Below are 18,890 nucleotides of genomic sequence, written 5' to 3'. Positions count from 1 at the left end.
TTTTTTTTTTAACAGCTATTTTACAAAATTGAATACCGTACGAAAAAAATTCTTTTGCAAAACCATGACTTGAATTGCACAGATTTTCACATTTCCAGTTACTTGTCACATGTCCAAACCAAGCAACCATCTTACGCACGCACAACTATAATTGCCAAATGCAGCCCAACAATTAGAAAAGAAGGCAAAAAAAAAAAAAAAAAAAAAAAAAAAAAAAAAAAAAATTAACGCAGATAACAGAAGCGACGCCGTATATTTCAACATATATAAAGGGGAAAGTCTAGTCTAGTTGGCTATGAAAACCGACAGTAGAGAATGAAACGATAACTGAAAAGCAAAATAAGAAGAAGAAGGAAGGAAAAAAAAAAAAAAAAAGCAAAAATGGGCCCATCTCCGTCTCTCTGACATGCGTCATCTTCTACCTTGGTCCTAGATTCTCTCTTATTTTCTGGATCTCACCCAAACAACAAGCCTATACCTTCATATTCAACCAGATCCCAACCAAACCCACCTCATCCATCTCCATCAAACTTTATCAATCTCTCTTCACTTGGTTTGTTCTCTCTCTCTCTCTCTCTCTCTTTCTCTCTCCACTGTGTTATTCTCTTCTTTTTTACATGTTTGTTTATATTATACATGTTTTGTTTACCTTTTATGGGGTTGTTTAATTTTATTTAATCAGGTTTTTTTTTCTTTGTGTTATTTTTCACTTCACTGTTTGATTGTTTGTAGGTAGCAGTAATATTTGTTACAGGAATTGGGTTCTTTCTTAGACACAAGGATTTTGATGAACTTGGTCAAGTTCGTTTGTATATGTGTGTTTTGCTTTTTATTTCAATTTTTAATCTTTTTGATTTTGAGTTTATCTGGTGGTTATGGTTGGAAAGTTGAAGTGGTGATGTGGGGTGTGCTTGGTGGCAGCTTTAATGGATTCTGGATATGGGTTCTGATTAAAATTTTATTTTGGATTAATTTTTTTATATTGTAGTCTTATATAACCTTGTTCATCATTTAACAATGTATTTTAACTCTGTGCGTCATTTTACTTGGGGTTTTGTGGTTCCTTAAGAAGAAAGTTTCATGCTTTTCCTTTCAGAAGACACAAGAAGAGCTCCTTACCTGTAGAAATTTTATCTTAGCTTTAACCAATATAAATGATCATTACAAAGTCATTTGCTTTCATTGCAAGATCCACTAACAATGAGTATTGTTTGGTTATCCTGTTATTTAATTATTGCATTGGGGTTTCCTTTGACAAGACAGTTATGTGAACAGGATACCTTTTTCCAAGGAATAAAAATCTTTTTCTTTATATCTGATAGGTGATAAAACTCTGATGTCTTATTTTTCTCTCAAGTAAAAGGTATCCCTTTTGTAAGGGTTGACTAATTCCTTGATGAAGGATGCCATCTGATTAATCTGAAGAAGTTACTAGGTATAAACCATGGTTATTACAATTATATTCAATATCATATGTATTAGGATCATAGTGGAGATCATTAACCCCAAAGGTTTGGTCTAGTGGTTCCCGAGGTCCCAGGAAATCCATGAGGTCCTAGATTCAAAATTCCTAGCCAGCACCCCCAAGGGATTCCTTCCTGTTCTTGCCTAGTGTGTGTGGGATGGAGCGAATTCACACACCTGTAGGAATAATCAGGTGCTTGAAGAGCTCTTGACACCCATGATACCTGAAAAGAATAGTGGGGATCATTACTATTATATAGTAAATACACTATTCAGATAACTAAATTTTGAAAAATTGGATATTACTAGGCTTTACATTATCTCTATGATCATTTTAGTCTTGCTTATGCAGTCAACCTAAAGGAAGATTAGAATTGGAGGTATGGGAAGTAGCATGAATGGTTTCGTTTTTTTGGAAATATTTCTTGAGTACTAGATCAGTAGGGAATAGAAAAATAGAAAAATGGAGAAACTTGTGTCTTTGAAGGTGATTAAAAATTTTATGGGTTCTCCTATTTTTACAATTTCGCCCTGTTACCATAATGACTTATGTACTTTGAGAAGGCCGGAAGTTGTAGAAAGGGGTGGAAAATTGACACATTGCATTCTCTACTCATCAAGTATTTTGAAATGATAATGGCTCAAAGGCATTTAAAGAACAATTTATTCTGGTGTTGTCTGACATTAGTCATAACTTACAAGCTAAAGGATTTTCCCATGTGCTAAAATCTCTCCTTTTCATTTAAGTTTAGAATCTCATTTTGTGTACTTTCCTTTTCATTTTTCCCCCTTTCTTATATAACCTATTTGAACTGTTGCTTATCATATTTTAACAATTTCTATTTTTACAGTAAAATGTGTCAAAGAGTGGGAGAGTGATGGCAGCAGCAGAAGCAAGAGCAGTATGGCAGCGAGCAGCTAACCGTTGCTTTGTCCAAGAAGATGCCAAAAGAGCTCCCAAGTTAGCTTGCTGCCAATCATCATCTTCTACATCCAAACAGGTTGATGGTGGACCTACTAATACAGGAGATTGGCCAGATCATCCTGTTTTAGGTTTTGTGCCTATTAACAGGAATCCTTCATTTTCCAATCTACCCCCTGACACAAGATGGTGGCTCCAATTACAGCCCAGCTATGGATATCAAAAGGGTTTAACACAGGAACAGTTAAATGCATTGGAGGCTGAAGTGGAAACCTTAATAGCTGGCACTGTGAATTCAACAACAGAGTGTACTGAGGTGCACCCGCAAAAAGGAGACATTATTCCTGATGATGATCACAAGAACCATGAGTCTCCTCTCAATACACATTGTGGTATCTCTGCTGTTTATACAAATAAAGCTCCTGAAGTCAGAAAGCAAGAGGCAAAGGCTTTATATAGTAAGAATGCTGATGAACATCTTGAAATAATGGACATGGGGGGAAAATATGAATTTATGGATATGAATCCTGTTGGTTGTCCAGTTTCCAAACAAGCCAATGAATTTTGTCTAGATCCAGAATCTCCATGGATTGGGGGTAATAAGAATGTGCCGTGGTGGCGAGCAACAGATAAAGACGAATTGGCTTCCTTCGTTGTTAAGAAGTCACTTAACCATATTGAGAATTGTGATCTTCCCCCACCTCAGAAAACGTATCTTAGGAGACACCCATATGCTCATATTGGGTGCTTTGACCGTGATGAAGCATTGGCGTCATTAGATTGGAAGGCCCAAACTGGTAGTATATCCAATGGGACTCAGGCACAAGGCTGTCCTGATTTAACACATGGAAAACAGGAGGCTTCTGCTGAGGAAGTTTATTTAAAATATGGTTCTGACAACTCATTCAGGTAATATTTTAGATTACCATCATTTATCCTTGGGATGACATCTGGTTGTTTCATCTGACTATACGGATATTAGTATCTGTGTTATCTTATTTTTGTTAGCTAGGCTTATATATATTAAATACATTAGCTTAGATTGTTTTTGGGGCTTGTAATTTAAAAAGCAGTTATAGTACAAGTCACAAGGATATCAAAGAGATGCCACAAGTTTCTGAAGGTGACCCTGGTAAAGCTCAGCTGATGGAAGCACTCCGCCACTCCCAAACACGTGCAAGGGAAGCTGAGATGGCAGCAAAGCAGGCTTGTGCTGAGAAGGAGCATATTCTTAAGCTCTTCTTTAGACAAGCGTCACAACTTTTTGCTTATAAGCAGTGGTTCCAACTGCTGCAGCTAGAAACCCTTTATATCCAGATTAAGAAAGATGACCAGTCAATTCCCACTCTCTTCCCTGTGGTCCTTCCGCGGATGTTTAACAGAGGTCAGAAACAGCGGAAGAGATGGCAAAAGGGTACCAAGGGGAAAAGAGTCAAGCGAGGGCGACCAAGACAAGATATCTCTAAGTATGCTGTTGCTTTTGCATTGGGGCTGAGTCTTGTTGGTGCTGGTTTGCTCCTGGGATGGACTGTAGGGTGGATGTTACCTCCTTTCTAGTGTTCAGAGTTCCAATCAAAAACCCGGTTCTTAATTCCGAAGATTGATTTACTAGGGCAAGTAGCTGCTTTATGTCGTCCTAGATTCTTAGGTTGTCTAATGTAAATACTCTGTTGTTTCTTAACCTTGTACCTTGCGTGTAAAAGTGTGATTAGATACGTGTATATGTTGAAGGGAAAATGTTCTGAGACAGACATCTCATCAAAGATTTTCTTAAGATAATCTGTGTATTCTGTTTAATTTATTAGCAACTTGAGGTAACAGATTCTCTTGCACATTTTGAATTGTTGATGTTACTGTTATTTTTTATTATTATTATTTTATTTTTGACTAACAAAAAGAATCTCAGACAAGGCTTTGCGTTCAGAATCTCATGTTGTTTCAAATTTGATGGTGTGTGGTGTCTGTTATGGTAAGCAGGTGCGGAACTAGAAATTTTTACTTGAAGGGTTTATAGGCTGTCTTTAAAAATATTTAATAATTATAGGTAAAATAAAGGTTTTTTTTTTAAAAAAAAAAAAAAAAAAAAAAGGAGGGCCATGGCAGGTGGTTTAAGAGAATACCAAGTTGCAAAGAATTGCGAGCTAGAGGTTTCATTGTTGCATGGAATCTCAAGTGAAACTTTGGGCTTCTTTTGTGTCTTCATGCCATTCGAATGGGATAAACTTTGTTATCAAGGGAAGTCGGCAGTTGCTCCAAATCGGTTTAGTTATTTTTTTCCACCACACTATACAGCCATTGAAGAGATCAGTCTTATGTAATCTTAGTCACATGACATTTTTTAATGAGTCATGTGAGATACACATGGATAGTTTTCTAAATTTTTACATAATTGGTTGGAAAAAATAATTTTAAACTTGTTTGAAGCTAAACTTTGTCCATGGGAAATTAGTGAAGATTGCCTTAGGAACAACGATAAATGTATGTAGTTTAATGAGATCATGGGGAGATTTTATGTTGCTTCATTTATCCTAAATATCCTTTGCTTGTAAGATGAAGATGAGAGAGTACGGAGAATATCAATGTTGAGAGAATCTATTTTATGGTTAAGATTGTATATAAATTGTCACTATAGGAGGTAAAAAAATTAATTAAGCCAATTACAATATGCCATGTCAAAATTTAGTGACAAATTCTAAATTTGTGTCATTAAATTTATTAAATCAAATGATGACAGATGTCGTCATTCAAGATGATATCAAATTCTTCTAAAAAAGAAAAAGAAAAAAAAGAAGAAGATGATATCACATTGGCAAATTAAAATTTTCCACATGTCATTTAGTCCACAAAATAAAGATAAATTTCCTGTAAGGACACGTTTCGTAACGAACCGTAACAGTGTTGGGTTCACACGTAAAAAGGCCCAAACAACATCATTTGTAAAGCGTGGGTTTGAAAGGCTAGGCCTTGGTCGCCAAACGGTGGGTTTTTCGTGATAACCATACATGGTTAAGTCGTCTTCGCCCTAGGAGTCTTTCTCCTGGAGGCGGGCTGGGAGGCTCTGGTTTTTGGCCATTTTTCCCAGCCCCCTCTTTGAATTGCTTTCTTTTCCTTTTATACTAGCCTATGTTTTTTATCCTTCGTCCACATGTAGGATCGACATTCCAAGACGGATACTTGTCTTATCAACCCATACCCAGAGTGGTTGGAGGTGGTTGTAAAAGCCTGAGAGTATAACTCTGTCAGGTGCAGAGTATTGAATGGTAGTAAGGGCAGCTTTCTCTGATCGTTAAACTTCCCAGCGTACCCTTTTCTATTGACGCAGATATTTTAGATTTTTTTCCCAAGCTGTCTCTATGTCGTTTTTGTCCCTCCTCCCTGTGAGACCTCGGACATGCTGAGGACTAGATCGTCCTCGGCTGTATCCCAAGGCTATTTTGTACTTATATTATCGAGCTCGGGCCATAACCCTCCTCGGCTTGGGCCTTTGGACCCCCACGAATAAATGGACCTGACCCACAAATTATTGGGCCCCCCAAAGTACTATTGGAATCAAGCTCAAAAGTCTTCATAAACTTAGAAAGCCCTAAATCTTTTCATAAACTTCAAAAAACCCTAAATCATTGAAGTTCAACAAATCAAGCCTCTAAAAGCCACGAAGAACTTCAACCTAAGAGCCTTCAAATTCAAAGAAGCTTAAAAGAACTTAAAAAACAAAAAAATTCTAACAAGCTCAAAGTCATTGGTTTTAAAGACATTCTTTGACATTTTGTTTTCAAGACAACTAGTCAAGATTACAAGAAAATAGAATTAGAGGATTACTCATTTGTAAAAGACTAAAAGGATCAAAAACAAAGAATTCTACTTATTATTCAATCAATACAAATTACATTTGTGAAGCACTTTCAATATTTTGATTTTCAAACTTGAAAAATCTTGTGTTTATAGTCACTATTAAATTTAAAAAAAAAATTCAAATGACATGGCATTAGATATGCATCTATATTTCTAATATTTAATTTCAATCATAAAACATGTCCACTTTAAATAGAAATTATTTTTCTCTAGTAAAATTGGTAATACCCTAAAACAACCACATTACATTTAGCCACCGTTTGTAAAGAGCTAGAGATAAAAATGGTCTTTAATGGTACCATGGAATTTTATTTTTTCAAACGAGGAATTTTTCATTTTTTAGCAAGATTTTTACCTAATTTAACAAAACAATTTGAAAAGTTAGGGAACAAGAGAAACCCAATACCTTTTCACAAAACCAAAAAAAAAAAAAAAAACATTCTATAACATAGCATTTGAAAATTAATAAAGGAATAAAAAAATTTTAAATTTAAATTGAAATTATATATAAAAATAGATGAGAGGTTTGGGTGCGAGTTGGGCCGTGAAGCCTGCTATTTGGCTGCGTGAATAAAGCCCGACCCGAATCGTAAAAACCGTGTCATTTTCTTGCAGAATTGAAAAGAAGCAGATCCATTTCGACGCAGACAAAAGCAACTTCGAAGAGAAACGAGAAGTGAGTGAGAGAGAGAGAGAGAGAGAGATGGCAATAATGGATTCGTTGAGGAGGTTCGTAGCGCATGAGCCAGTGATTGCAGCTTGTTGCTTACTAGTCGGTGTTAATGGTATTTTTTTTTACTCTCTAATATTCCAATTAATGCTCCCATGTCCAAAAATTTATCAAAATTGTATTGAATTTAGGGTTTGGTGATTTATTTCTACGCGCCTAGTTATTTTCCACAAATTTAGGGTTCTTCCAGGTTTGATGCAGCTGTGTGGATCAATGATTATTAGTCTTTTTTTGGTGAGATTTTGCTTTTTAAGTTACTAGTATGATTGAAAATGAGATTTATTGTGCAATGGATAATGGTTAGGGCATGGTTTTGGGATTTTGCTTTTGTGGGTATTAGGAGCAATATGCTCAAACAAAGTATGAGTTAAAAGGAAAATTTTCTTTGCTAACCTAGGAATTATTTATGTTTTTGGCTGAAATCAGAACTCCCAAAACATCACGGTTAGGATGTGTATTTAGATAAAGGAGGGTTTGAATTAAAGCTTATAATCCCAAGTCTTATGAGCTTGGCTGAACTGCCAAATCATGTTCAATTGTAGGATTTAAAAATTTTGGATTATTGTATAAGAAATTATTTGTCTGATATAACTGCAAATTAGGAAACGGCTTAGCCCGTCAGGGGTGAATGACCCTGGATTATCTGGCAACTGGTTCTAGCGGGTGGGGTCAGTTGCCTATATGTTTTACCAGTGTTGTTAAAAGCGCACCCCAAGGCTTCAGCGCTTCTTGCCTCAAAAGCTAGGCTCATTCAAAGAAGCGCGCTTTAGGTGCGCTTTTTGGAGCTTTTTTATATTTTTCAAAAAATATAACCAAAACTGAATTAAAACTATAGGATCTTGACATTATTGATATAAACCATTGATTTTGCATATTTTAAGTGTAACTTACTTATCAAAAAAATATATTTTGAGTATAACTTATTCTAAAACCCAACCCACCACCTCCCAGTTCTTCTCTATTTTTTATTTTTCTCCTTGAAACAGTAACCCACCTGTCTCCTTGGTACCAATTACCATGTTGCAACATCCTCATATTCTTAGCTCATTCATGAAAAAAAAAACATATGATATAATAAATGTGGTAATTGTTTAGTTACTTTAGTGGTTGATGTTGAACATAGCAGACTAATTCTTATAGAGTTATAGTCATTAAGTAATTAAATTATTAACTAATATTACTAATTAGTCATAGGGCATTATGGATATAGGAGATTTAAGAAAGGATATTACATGGAAGTACTCATATCTAGCTTATCCAAAAAAATAAAATGACTTGACTTGCAATTTTTGTGTTAAAATTGCAAAAGTTGGGCTTATCTAAATGTTATATGAATTATATAAAAAAATTTATTTCAATTTATATGATAATTTGATCATTCGATTGTTGCATTTCTCATTAATAATAATTTTTAAAAATGTGTGCTTCACTTCAATCAGGTGCGCACTTGTGCTTAAGTGCGCCCCTCACTTTTACCAACACTGGATTTTACTGGTTAAAGGCGAGTCCAAAAGGCTCTTCTTTAGAAAGCTTTCCTATGTTATACCAAAAAAAATAAAAAATTAGGGTATTCTGTAGTATGTTATGCAGGGAATCACTGGGTCTGTGTGACACTTTGTGGAATTCCTAGAAGAGATGGTTGGCAGTATCAAGTTCTTAATGACAAGAAGATCAGTTAGATTTGGTTTTGCATCATAATAGTGGTGGATCATGATACGCAATTTGTACAATAAGGAAGAAATATGAAGAAGAAAATCATTTACACTTGTGAACAAGCCAAGGGATGGATCCATGGAAGAGTTGACAGTTCTTTTGGTGGACTTGAATGGTAATAATGGGTTACATCTACCTGAGGCTGAAAATTCCCTATCTTAAGCTTGTTGTTTGAGTATATTGGGAAAAGGAATCTAAAATGGGGGCTCCCTATATGTGTTAAACAATTGGAGCTCATGAAAGCAAGAAAACTTTTAGGGTTACTTTAGCAACTGCTTGTTTATGTGACATGTGGGCCTTGGCCATCATTTTGATAACAATGTATAAAGTTATTTGGCCTTGAGTAGCTATGCCAAAATACATATCTAAATGCCCCAAACTTCAATATCTCATCTTTGCTTTTCGTGAAAAAAAATACCAATTGAAGTGGAGGGTTTCTTCAAACACATTAACGAATCATTGGTTTAACTGAATAACTAAATAAAATAGGTTGACCTTTCTCTTAGTCTCTTAGGTTGATAGATCTTCTCAATTGAAAGATCGCCTATTGGTACAATCACATGGTGTGGGTAGTAGATGCAGGCCCCCAATCACATAGTTGGACAACGGAGGCCTGCTACTCATTGGACCCAACTTATACTGATTAATTTCATTGGATCTGACTGATAAATTAGATCTTATTTTATTTTTATAATTTAATTTAATTTGTTTTTATTTTCATTGGTAATGAGTTATTACCATTCCTTACCTGGTTATGAAGATATAGCCTTTTCTTACTTAGTTATGAGGTTGTTTCCTTTCCTTTATTGATGTAACTTAAGAACCCTATTTAAATGCCCCAAACTTCAGTATTGGTGTGCTTTGCTTAATTAATAGAAATTGTTATTGGAATTTTCTTCCAATGGCTTGGAATAGCCTCCGGGGCAACCTTAGGTGTTAAGTCTTAGGTTTTATCCATCTTTCCACAGCTTTGTGTTGACTTCAAGGAATTCTAGGTATAATTGCTATTGACACTGATATCCTTAATTGAACTCAATTCTCAAAGTGAATTTTTGTTGTAAATTAAAAATTTACAATGACTGAAAGGGCCACTGACCTATACAGTCATCCTTACTGTAAGGAGAAGATGTTCCCATGCAAAGACAATGTTCCTTTTTCATATGCTAGAGAAGTCAATTTTTTAAATGATTTAATGGATCATGCATTGAATGGGTTTTTTTACAACCAATAATTGTTGGGTTTTAGGTTTTTTCTCCTGGGGAAAAGGTTATCTTTAACTTACTGGTATCTTGTTAAAATTTTAGGAATCTTCCTTCCAGCTGTTGTTAGGCCCATTCTTGACTCCTATGAAGCGGCCAAACAAGTTCCCCAGCCTGCTTTAAATGATGTGAGTATTTGACTTTGCAATATGTTTCCTTTATGCCTGTACCTGTATCTATTATCTTTTTCTGTACTTAGTGAATTTTAGCTTGTTTTTGGTAATCATTTTCATACTTAAGCTCTTTTTAAGTTGAGTCATTTGATGATAGGGTATTTAAAAATTTAAAGTCTAGTAGTTAGGAAGATTTGATGTTAAAAGAATGGCCTTTAGCATTATTCACAGGCAACATGCCCCACTTAGAAATAGCTCATAGTTTGGCTGCTTCAAGTAACCTTCTTTTGAAAGGATAAGCACAACTTGCCTATGGCCCTTTATAGTGTACCCTTGCACGCTAAACATTGGTTTTGTCAACTACCTTCTTTCCATCGACACAAATATACTTAATTTTGGGTGTTTGCTCCTATACTGTCTTGAATATCCAAAGAAGGAAAGAGAGGTGAAAAAGATGAGATAGAGAAAGAGAGAGACAAGTTTTACTAGTTACACTTCATGATGGGTCAGAGTTGATAGATCAACTGTTCATTGATGCAAAAATTCAGCCTCATTGTGATTGTTATTTGAGTTGCATGTTATTCTTTTATATTTATCAAAAAACATAAGAAGAAAAAGGGGAAAGAAGTTGATTCAGTGGATTTGCTAAAATCTTCATTCCTAGATGGGTTTGATCAACTAAAAAACACAGTGGGATCCGTTTGTGACTGCTGCTGTAGGTGTGAGACGCACAAATGACATTGCAACCAGAAATTTAACATCAACCAATATTTTTGTCACTCCCTTTCTATTATCCTTACTAATGTTTTGCATCATTACAGGTGGTTGCGGGTATGACTGGTAAGAAATAAGGGTGATGGGGTTTATTGGTGAAGGAATTTCAATTATCCTGCCTCCCTTGAACTCATTTTTATTTTCATCGACAATGTAATAAGCCGCACTTCTATGAGTTTTGTGGAGATTTAAATGATTATGCATTTCAAATATCTTCATATTTTGTGTAGGCATATGAAGGTTTATCATGTTTATTTTAAAGAGTTAACGTTCATCTGAGCCCGCATTGATGCATCATCATGTCCAACTTGGAAATTCAGTAGTTTACTTGGTTATAAATTTTGTTTCCATAAATGAATTGATGCCATGTGTCTAAAATTGCTTTGAAGTATAATTGATTCAAGGAGATGCTCATATGGTTCCTGTAAATCCTTTTTCACCCAATGTCTTTTGAAGAGAAAAATGTTAAGACTAGTTTGTTTGCCAAAAGTTCTAGTAGCAGCCTAACTTTGAATTGGGAGACTGTAGACCTTGTTGAGTTGAATCAAGCTTTGGCTTATTTTCCCCCTGTTAGAACAAGTGGCTTATCTTCATATGGGAAAAAATTGGGCAGTGCTATGTAACCACAAAGCTCTTGGCAAGTTTTGGCTTGTTGATTGCAAAGTATCTCTAGCTTGTAACGTACGAGTTGCAATTACTCAGAAACTGGAATTAGCAGTGGTTCCTGGCAAGCTTTGGCTTGTTGATGGGAAATTAGTTCTAGTTTGTTATGTATGAGTTGCAACTTGCAATTAATCTGAAACTGGAATCGGCTTTTGCAGTAAAATCATACAGCATATAGTAAAAGCCTCACTTTTTTCAGTGAACACCATTTTAACACAACCTCATTTTCACAATAGATCTAGGTGAAAGTCATACAACGAAACTCACCAAAGTAAGAACTCAGTCATACGATAAAGACTACAGTACTTTCAGAGCTCTCCCCTTTCTTTTACATTTCAGTCTTTTCTTCATTTTTTTTTTTTTAAAATACAAAAATAAGAATCTAGACCTACATAATTTGCACCTACGCCAGTAGCATTATTGGCATGGTTATGATAGCTTGACGACACATAATTTAGTTTGCTAGGAGCCCAATCCATAAATATCTTTCCGTAGATTATAAATGCAAAATAAAAAAACTTGCAGAGCGAAGAGAAGCATGATTTCATGGGATTTGGACATCTTAGCCTTTAGGTTGTCTGATCAAGTGTCAAGTTTAAACCACGTGGACGTCCTTCTTCACCTTTCTACTACTCCACGGAACCACCTGCTTCAGGCCATCATATATTTTTGCCTACATTAATGTATTCATTATCAGACTCAAAAATCAAAATTAAGTAATTCTTCAATATCAACTTAATTTCATCACCCATTTAAAAAAAGCTTAATTTGACCACTGCCATGGCCTGCACTCGAAGATTGCTTAAAAGTCGAGCCGGACAACATTCATCGTTTTCCCCATAAACGACAGCCCTGCTAAAGCAGAGAACTTTTACAGTTGTATTCAACAAGCTACCTACTAACTTAGTAGGATTTGGGACAATCTAGGAGTAGTGGCTTAGGCTTTCGGTCCAACCAGCCACCCCCAGGAGGCAATTTAGTCAACAACTACTATGTCTTGAAAGCCAATAATTTTCAATCCCATTAACAAGTTACAATCAGACCGACAGCTAAATATAATTGATAAGCTGGGTCAAGCAGAGTTAAGAATGAAGAAAAAAAAAATGAAGAAATCACATAGCATTACTCAAAGATTTCATGTACTCCAATATAAAATTGAATTAAGGAAAACAAAAAAACAAAAAGATAAAAGAGAAAAACTAACCCAGAAGTGATGAGACTTGGCGTTGGTGGAGAGACTAGATAAGCTTCGAACCTTTCGAATCCTTGTGATCTTGCCACTTTTACTGTTGCTTTCTCCCACATTACAACTATCACCCTCTCTATCCACAGAAGATGGAAAGACATGACTACTCCCTCCAAGTCCAACCTCTCTTTTACCTTTGAAAATCCTCCTACCCCATGAACCAAACCAAGTTTTCTCCTTGATCCCTCTCTTGCCAAGAACCATTGCCCCAAGCTGACCTCTTTCATGGCTAAAAGACCCATAGCACTCACCACCAATGATTCTAAATGAAGAAGACTGAAACTTAGACCTGCCCAGATAAGGTTCCTCCAAGACAGTGTTGGGTGAAGGAAATTTAGTATCCAACAACAGCCTTGGAGGTAGTTCCAAGCACTTTGGGGCTAAGTCAAGGGTAGTGAATTTGGTGAGAGTGGTGCAAGGCCTAGGCTTACCTGGTTCATCTTCCCAGCGAAAAGGGACTGAGGCTAAAGTGTGGAGTGGTGGGGTTAGCATACCTGAAGGATCTGGTGACTGCATGGTTTGGATTGAGAATAATGGTAGCTTTGGTGTGGAACTTGACTCTGGCTCTACCTCACTTCCCATGACTCTCTCTCTCTCTCTCTTTTCTCTCTATGCTTTTTGTTGTGTTTTTTTTTCTCTCTCTAGTATCTTATGGAGGACAATAAGACAATTATAATGAAGAGGAGGGAGGAGAGTCACCAAAGAAAAGGCTGGCCTGACCTGTTTTAGTCATCAGTGTATTGTCAATAGTGATTAAGTGATCAATGCCTTTATTGATGAGCAAGTGTTGAGTGCATACCCAATATAGTTATCATGATCTCTCATATATGGCCGTCAAAACAGGAATTTCAGCTTAATTTTTTTCATAAAAAAAAAATGTGCTTATTCTTTGACCTTTCGTACGGCCTTGGGGTTTATTTTATTTTATTTTATTCTGGGGTAAAATAGAATTAACTCTTACTAACTAAAAAGAAATTACTAAAGGTTTTTTTGGAATTCGATTATTCCGTTGAAATTGAAATTTTTTACTCAAAGACTATAGATAAAAGTAAAAATTAATTAAAATAGTATAGTAGGATTTATGAATAATACCAAAAAGTGCAGTAAGATTCATAAATAGTAACAAAAATAAACTGAATAATAAAATAAACTGGCAACTTTCATCAATGTCAAACGCACACTAAGGACTTTGATTGTTAGCACAAAAAGGTTAGTGAAATTAAACTTTTCGCATTAGTTATTATTATTGGGTAATGCTAATGAGTGTCCTTAGGGCACTCATTAATAATCCATTTTAGGAAAGTTTTGATACCACTTTTATGAGAAATAAAAAAAACTGTCAAAATATTAATTACTTTCTTTTCATTTCCCATAAAGACTTTCTTTAAATAAATTATTAACAAGTGTCCTAAAGACACTCGTTAGCATTACCCTTATTAGAATATCATCACTCTCATATAAACATATTACTGATAGCATCATTATAATGCATCAATTATAACAATTCACTCAATGAGCGTTAAAAAAAATCACAAACAATCAATTTTTTATCATTAGCATCAATCTACTTTAAAAAGAAGATATATCACTAGATATATTGGAAAAATTATTATAATCCTTTAAACTAATCATGACGACAACTAAGCATTCCTACTGCCTAGTTATTTCTACAGTCGCCATAAAACACCAAAATTCTTACTTAAATTAAATAAATAGCTTAAATGCGATTGTTTTAAGGAAAATTGTAATCTTATGTTTTGATGGGAGGAAATTGAAGAAAAGAAGACAAGAGAAGGGGAGATGGCAGTGACATGTAAAATAAATAATTATAAACATTATTTTATGGGATTTATGTATTAAAATATTATTTTAATTATAAAATAACAATGTCTTTAAATGATTCTTCATAAGTCACAATGATTTATAAAGTTAGAATAATTGAAATTAACAAGACAAGTGCAAGCACTAAAGCAGCAATATCTAATCTCTAAGGAATAAAAAAATAATAAAATAATAAAAACAATTTAGAATTTACAAATAGAAAAATGTTAAAATATTATCAATTTTACTACATCAATAATATAATTATTTTATAATAAATATTTTTTTAATTTGAAAACTAATTTGTGTAGTAAAATTTGTATTACCTGCAAGTTCAATTCATTGTTCCTGGTGGGTTTCAATTAACTCAATTGATAAAGTCTCTGATTATTGTATAAGAAATTTGGAGTTCAATCCCCGCCTATACCAAAAACTGATTAGTGTCTTGATTTGATGATAAAAAACTATCATTAAGAGCGGACGTCATAGATCGAAACTCTCTTAAAAAAATTCATTGTTACTGGTTTTCCTGCCAAATAAAGAAGAACATGTGCATGAGGTAAATAATTCCACCAATGTGAAGACTTTTTTCTTTTCTTTTTTTGAAGGTGAAAACCAATGTGAAGACTTGATAAATGGTTGGACCAGAATGGTAATATTGATATATAATTTTTGTTGTGTTTCACTTTTGCATAGGATGCCAACGTGAAATGGGGAGTGACTAGTGAGTTCCTTTTCAGAGTAGACTTTTTGGACTTTACTTCGTCCCCATCGATTGCCCTTCCAAGCAAGTCAGAATCTTCTGCCGCCCAACCCTTTGCGTTGAAGTTTAAAACACATCCTTGTAAAACTATACAAAAAGTCATCTGAAATCTTTTAGTGTAGGAAAGTATATTAAGGAACGCTGAATTAACATAACAATAATTACAAGCCCCAAACTTTACCCACGAACGCACATTGAATGCCATTCATTGTGCATCAATATCTTTAATTAAACTCTAAACCATCAAATATAATAATAATAATAATTAAACTCTAAGACCCTAGAGGTATGAAAAAAATATTATATTGGAAAAATTATGTGGCCTAAAAATCCTATTCTGTCTTGGAACAATTTTATTTTAGAGGCTGAGACTACTAATCCATTTTGTTTAATTATTTGGATAAATGTATTTAAATGTTTCCAATGTTCTTCTATAGAGTTTGAAAAGATTAAAACATCATCTATATATACAATTGAGAAGTGTGTGAAAGGAGTGAAAATGTCTTTATTATATTTTGAAATTCACTTAATGCATGTTTTAATCCAAAAAGCATTACGTTCCATTCATAGTGACCAAAAGGGACTGTGAAAGTAGTTTTATATCTATCCTTCTCATCTATTTGTATCTGCCAAAACCCACTTTTCATATCAAATTTAGAGAATATGGTTGCTTCATGTAATCTGTCAAGTAAATCTTTTTTGTTTGGTATAGGGTATTGGTAGGAATATGAAATAATTGTTGTAATCTCTTTAATTAGGCAGTTAACTAGTTAGTTGAGATTATGATAAGTTAGTTATGATTTGAGTACATATAGCTCATTTAACACATAGCTTAATTCATAGAACACGTGTTGAATTAACTAGCCAATTATCTTAAACTATGTGGGTCAATCACATTAGAACTAGTCTCCTATAAATACATGATTGTAATTCAACATTAGATATCATTGAAGAATAAACCAACTCATTACTTAGTGCATTTCCTCTCTCTCTCTCTTAATATTTCTCTATAGAGAGTTGCTACCTCAAATTAAATCAATTTCCTTACAATGCCCATCAATTCCCTACAATTTCCATCCATCCATCCCTATTAGGAACCACTCCTAACAAGTGGTATTAGAGTCGTCGATCTTGAGACGAGCGAATGTGACCAAAGAGAACTTTGGAAATATGACAAATGGTGAACAAAGCTTTATAGGATGTCAAGGATGTTTTAGAGAAAGTCAAGGCCTTGACTGAATCTTAAAAGACCATGAAAGAAGAGCTCTCAAGATTGCAAGAGGGTCTTGAGAATATGACGTAAGAACAAATTAAGTTCCAAGAATCTACTATTGTTGTTGCCAGCTAGGAAATTGATTTTTGTGTTAAAGTGGATGATGATATCCATGTACACACTACCCTTGAAGTTCAGTCCAAAGAACTAAAAAAAAAAGGTGATAATGATCCAAGAATCTACAATGCAAGAAGCCATTGTTGTTGGTGTGGACGAAGAACACATTGTTCTTGTGCAGTCCCTTTGTGTACAGGGCAATCAATCTAACACAGCCATGGAAAGCTTAGTCGTGCATGGCATGGGTGTAGTGCATCCATTAGCATGATACAAATCTGAGACCTTTGAATTCATTGCTTATGGAGGCATAATAAATATGGATCATATTTGTTGTATCAAGTGTGATAAAATATATCTTGATATTCTTTCCAAGGGTGGCATTAGACTTTTAATGAATGAATATGGGTCAGTTACAACTTCACATTTTGATGGCAACGTATCACTTTTCAACATCATGATTGGTCCAATTTATGAGTTTGTGATTATATATGGAATGAATGTTAATTCAACTTTCCATATTGATGAGTTCTTTAGTCCATCTTTCAAGATTGCTCCAATACATGATCCAACCAATGTATGTAATCATGTAGCATTTGATGGAAGGGATATTTTGTGCTGTGATGGATGCTCGCATGCCTTGCATATAAAGTGCGACCCTTTGCCAAGAATTCTCCATGATACTTGGTACTATAGGTATTGCCAAAATGTGTTCCAGAAAGAAGACTTTGTAGAGCATTTAGCTATTGCTATTAGGGCTGTCCATCAGGAACCGAAAACCGACCCACCCGTTCAAACCGTCCGGACCGACCCGAAAACCGGCCGATCCGACGCCGGTGACGGTCGGCGGCGGGTCTTCGCCACGAAGAACCGATTCAGGCGGATCGGATGACGGGTTTTCTTCTCCAAAACCCGATGAACCCGATCCGACCGCCGAATCCCGTGAAAGAAGACCGAATCTACCTAGAACCACTCAGATCCGGTGAAGATTTGGTAGTTTTTGGTTAGATCCGGCGATTTGATGGAAGTTTTCGCTCAAATCTGGGCTTGAGGTGGTGTTTTTGGCTTCGATCCCGTGGTTGTCACACAAATCCGAAGAAAAATCAACAGATTCGGCGAAGATCCAGTGAAGAACGGCGAAGATCCGTGAAGACCGGCGAAGATCCGGCGATGAGATGGAAGTTTTCATTCAAATCTGAGCTTGAGGTGGTCTTTCCTGCTTCGATCCCGTGGTTGTCGCACAGATCCGGCGAAGATCCAGAGAAGATTCGGCGAGATCCGGCGAATATTTGGCTATTTCCGGCGAAGATTCGGCGAAGATCTGGAGGGTAAAACTCACTCCGACTTCGACCGACCCGACCGTTGTGCACCGGATCCCGATCCGACTCGACCCGAGGTTGCCGACGGTCGGCGGCGGGTCGTTCAACGTCCCACCCGATGTGAGCGGGTCGGTTCCGGGTTGGGCACAAACCCGACCCGGACCGACCCGTGGACACCCCTAATTGCTATAGCAGCTAGAAGTAAGTTTGTTGATCCAGTTAGGGATTTGGCCCATTTTCTCAAATTATGGGTTGTGGCAAAGTGCTTGGAAGTAGTTGATGTGTTCAATCTTCAAGATGCTTTAGAGTATTGGGTTAGGGCAAGTTTCTCCTCATGAAAGTGTCATTTCACAACAACACCTTGTGGGCAAGGTGTTTTCAAGGGGAGGGAAATGTTAGGAATATGAAATAATTGTTGTAATCCCTTTAGTTAGGTAGTTAGCTAGTTGGTTGAGATTAGGATGAGTTGATTAGGATTTGAGCACATGTAGCTCATTTAACACATGACTTAATTCATAGAGCCCATGTTGAATTAATTAACCAATTATCTTGAGTCACGTGGGCCAATCACATTAGAGTTAGTCTTCTATAAATACATGATTGTAATTCAACATTGGATATCATTGAAAAATAAACCAACTCATTGCTTAGTGCATTTCCTCTCTCTCTTTCTCTCTCTCTCTCTCTCTCTCTCTCTCTCTTAATATTTCTCAATGAAAGGTGACTACCTCGAATTAAGTCAATTCTCATCAATTCCCCTACAATTTCTATCTATCCCCATTAGGAACCACTAGGTTCCTAACAAGTGTCTTATCCATTGTAAAGCTGTATTTAAGGGTTTATAATTTATGACTAATCTCAGAAATCATCATTCCAGTTCAGCTTGTTTGTTAACATAAAAGGCAGCACAACACCAAGGGGACT

General features: G+C 35.6%; 3 protein-coding genes across 5 annotated transcripts; 2 read left to right on the top strand and 1 right to left on the bottom strand.

Annotated features, from left to right (window-relative positions):
- The first annotated feature begins 288 nt into the window (after nucleotides 1-288).
- Nucleotides 289-4,227, top strand: LOC115956002. 2 transcript variants are annotated; one of them, XM_031074441.1, is made up of 3 exons: nucleotides 289-553; nucleotides 2,316-3,295; nucleotides 3,457-4,227. In XM_031074441.1, the coding sequence occupies exons 2-3, from the start codon at nucleotides 2,343-2,345 to the stop codon at nucleotides 3,941-3,943; spliced, it is 1,440 nt and encodes a 479-aa protein (XP_030930301.1). In that variant the 5' UTR covers nucleotides 289-553; nucleotides 2,316-2,342; the 3' UTR covers nucleotides 3,944-4,227. The 2 variants fall into 2 exon arrangements, with proteins under 2 accessions (XP_030930301.1, XP_030930302.1); XM_031074442.1 differs by having other exon boundaries at nucleotides 290-553; nucleotides 3,460-4,227.
- Nucleotides 4,228-6,793: 2,566 nt separating this feature from the next.
- On the top strand, nucleotides 6,794-11,121 carry LOC115958615. Its single transcript, XM_031077042.1, has 3 exons — nucleotides 6,794-7,023; nucleotides 9,986-10,068; nucleotides 10,875-11,121. Exons 1-3 carry the CDS (start codon nucleotides 6,942-6,944, stop codon nucleotides 10,902-10,904), a joined length of 195 nt encoding a protein of 64 aa, XP_030932902.1. The 5' UTR covers nucleotides 6,794-6,941; the 3' UTR covers nucleotides 10,905-11,121.
- A 577-nt stretch (nucleotides 11,122-11,698) lies between these two features.
- LOC115954514 (uncharacterized protein At4g00950-like) lies at nucleotides 11,699-18,662 on the bottom strand. Of its 2 annotated transcripts, XM_031072381.1 has the most exons (3): nucleotides 18,648-18,662; nucleotides 12,695-13,338; nucleotides 11,699-12,163 (listed from the first exon to the last, which is right to left on the bottom strand). In XM_031072381.1, exons 2-3 carry the CDS (start codon nucleotides 13,316-13,318, stop codon nucleotides 12,086-12,088), a joined length of 702 nt encoding a protein of 233 aa, XP_030928241.1. In that variant the 5' UTR covers nucleotides 13,319-13,338; nucleotides 18,648-18,662; the 3' UTR covers nucleotides 11,699-12,085. The 2 variants fall into 2 exon arrangements, with proteins under 2 accessions (XP_030928241.1, XP_030928240.1); XM_031072380.1 differs by lacking the exon at nucleotides 18,648-18,662 and having other exon boundaries at nucleotides 12,695-13,463.
- Between the last annotated feature and the right edge of the window lie 228 nt (nucleotides 18,663-18,890).

Source organism: Quercus lobata, chromosome 8 (assembly GCF_001633185.2).
Source record: "Quercus lobata isolate SW786 chromosome 8, ValleyOak3.0 Primary Assembly, whole genome shotgun sequence".
NCBI classification, from domain to species: domain Eukaryota; kingdom Viridiplantae; phylum Streptophyta; class Magnoliopsida; order Fagales; family Fagaceae; genus Quercus; species Quercus lobata.
This window is presented reverse-complemented; position numbering and strand designations above follow the sequence as displayed.

Coding starts and splice junctions, on each gene's coding strand:
- LOC115958615 (XM_031077042.1), top strand. CDS start 6,942: ATGGCAATAATGGATTCGTTGAGGAGGTTCGTAGCGCATGAGCCAGTG. Junction 7,024..9,985: donor CTTACTAGTCGGTGTTAATG/GTATTTTTTTTT, acceptor TTAAAATTTTAG/GAATCTTCCTTCCAGCTGTT. Junction 10,069..10,874: donor CCCAGCCTGCTTTAAATGAT/GTGAGTATTTGA, acceptor GCATCATTACAG/GTGGTTGCGGGTATGACTGG.
- LOC115956002 (XM_031074441.1), top strand. CDS start 2,343: ATGGCAGCAGCAGAAGCAAGAGCAGTATGGCAGCGAGCAGCTAACCGT. Junction 3,296..3,456: donor GGTTCTGACAACTCATTCAG/GTAATATTTTAG, acceptor TAATTTAAAAAG/CAGTTATAGTACAAGTCACA.
- LOC115954514 (XM_031072381.1), bottom strand. CDS start 13,318: ATGGGAAGTGAGGTAGAGCCAGAGTCAAGTTCCACACCAAAGCTACCA. Junction 12,164..12,694: donor CCAAGTCTCATCACTTCTGG/GTTAGTTTTTCT, acceptor ACATTAATGTAG/GCAAAAATATATGATGGCCT.